The sequence below is a fragment of the Coenobita brevimanus genome, unplaced genomic scaffold, assembly GCF_032717465.1.
Source record: "Coenobita brevimanus isolate Jiangsu-jjx unplaced genomic scaffold, ASM3271746v2 jjx.HiC_scaffold_1205, whole genome shotgun sequence".
NCBI classification, from domain to species: Eukaryota; Metazoa; Arthropoda; class Malacostraca; order Decapoda; family Coenobitidae; genus Coenobita; species Coenobita brevimanus.
In genome coordinates, this window is record NW_027642018.1 from 5,899 (window position 1) to 7,500 (window position 1,602).

General features: G+C 44.0%; 1 protein-coding gene across 1 annotated transcript; it reads left to right on the plus strand.

Annotated features, from left to right (window-relative positions):
• The first annotated feature begins 663 nt into the window (after positions 1-663).
• On the plus strand, positions 664-1,035 carry LOC145389523 (histone H2B). Its single transcript, XM_080264798.1, has one exon. It carries the CDS (start codon positions 664-666, stop codon positions 1,033-1,035), a length of 372 nt encoding a protein of 123 aa, XP_080120924.1.
• Positions 1,036-1,602: the final 567 nt, after the last annotated feature.

Consider the following 1,602-nt stretch of genomic DNA (forward strand, 5'->3'; position numbering starts at 1 on the left):
CAGATGGGCCACAAACCAAAGATACCCATACACACTCTCCTCAAGACAGCTACATGAACACACAAACACTGAACCCCTCAACATACGCATACACAAACAAGCTCTGAAAATCTGGGAAACCCTCCACCTACAAGACAACGAAACATACATGAACCTTATACAAAACTCAGACAGTATCAATAGATACAACAGATTCTTCCCAAGCAGCCTGATAAAAATCCAGACACCACCAGCACCAATATACAGCTAGCTAGCTAAAATAACAAATAACCAAACAATACTCACACACACACACCAAAAAATCAAACAAATTAAAAATCAAACAAAACAAATACATAAACACACTCATTAAAAAAAAAAAAAAAAACACACAACCCAAATAAAAATACAAAACAAACAAAAAACCACAAAACAAGCCAAATAAAAATACAAAACAAACAAACAACTACAAACTCAACTGACTCAGCAAGGTGGACTGCCCACCAACTTTAATCTACCACTGTCCTTCATCTTTCCCCCCTCTTTCCTTCCTTCCCCCCTTACCTCTTCATATTCCTACTTAAAAAAAAAAAAAAAAAAAAAAAAAAAAAAAAAGGCCCCCATGTCGACTCAGTCTCTCGCTCGCTCCCGCACCGTGCACATACCGTCTGACTCGGCGCCGCCATGCCACCCAAGACCTCCGGAAAGGCCGCTAAGAAGGCCGGCAAGGCCCAGAAGGCCATTGCCAAGGGAGACAAGAAGAAGAAGCGTAGGAGGAAGGAGAGCTACAGCATCTACATCTACAAAGTGCTCAAGCAGGTCCACCCTGACACCGGTGTTTCCTCCAAGGCGATGTCTATCATGAACTCTTTCGTGAATGACATCTTCGAGCGCATTGCTGCAGAGGCTTCACGCCTGGCACACTACAACAAGCGTTCAACCATCACCAGCCGGGAGATCCAGACGGCCGTCAGGCTGCTCCTCCCTGGCGAGCTGGCCAAGCACGCCGTGTCTGAAGGCACCAAGGCTGTCACCAAGTACACCTCCTCAAAGTAGAGAGATTACACTCTTGGCCATTTCAACATTTCCGGCTCCAATCGGAGCCACAAGATTTTCGATAAAAAGGGGAAAGACAGACTTAACAATTTTCCACTCAGGAACTCTGCTTTATCAGCTTTCTCTCTCTCTCTCTCTCTCTTTCTTTTCGGCAACGGTGGTTTGGGATGGGCACGTAGGCACAATCGAAATGTTTTGAACTAGGGTTGGGGGTTAAAACAATAGAGTCAAAATAAAAGAGTAAATAGGGGCGTGCGGGCCTTCTTATTCATCTGAACAACCAACAACAACGTACCGTCGCCCCAAGAAGTGACGGCACAGTTTCAGATTGCTTCGGTCACTCACCACTGACATGCGTTCTAGGAAAACAGTGAATAAGAGGTAAACATTCAATGCCTTCATCACGTCATGCCAAATAATCGTATATATTATATCGTACCAATGATGATGTAAAATGAATAACAGGAGGCAGTGATAAATTAGATTGTAACACTTAGTTATCTTTCCCGATTTGAATGAATGTGAAATGTATTAACTTCGCGCGCGGTGGCCGGTACGCCTAACACT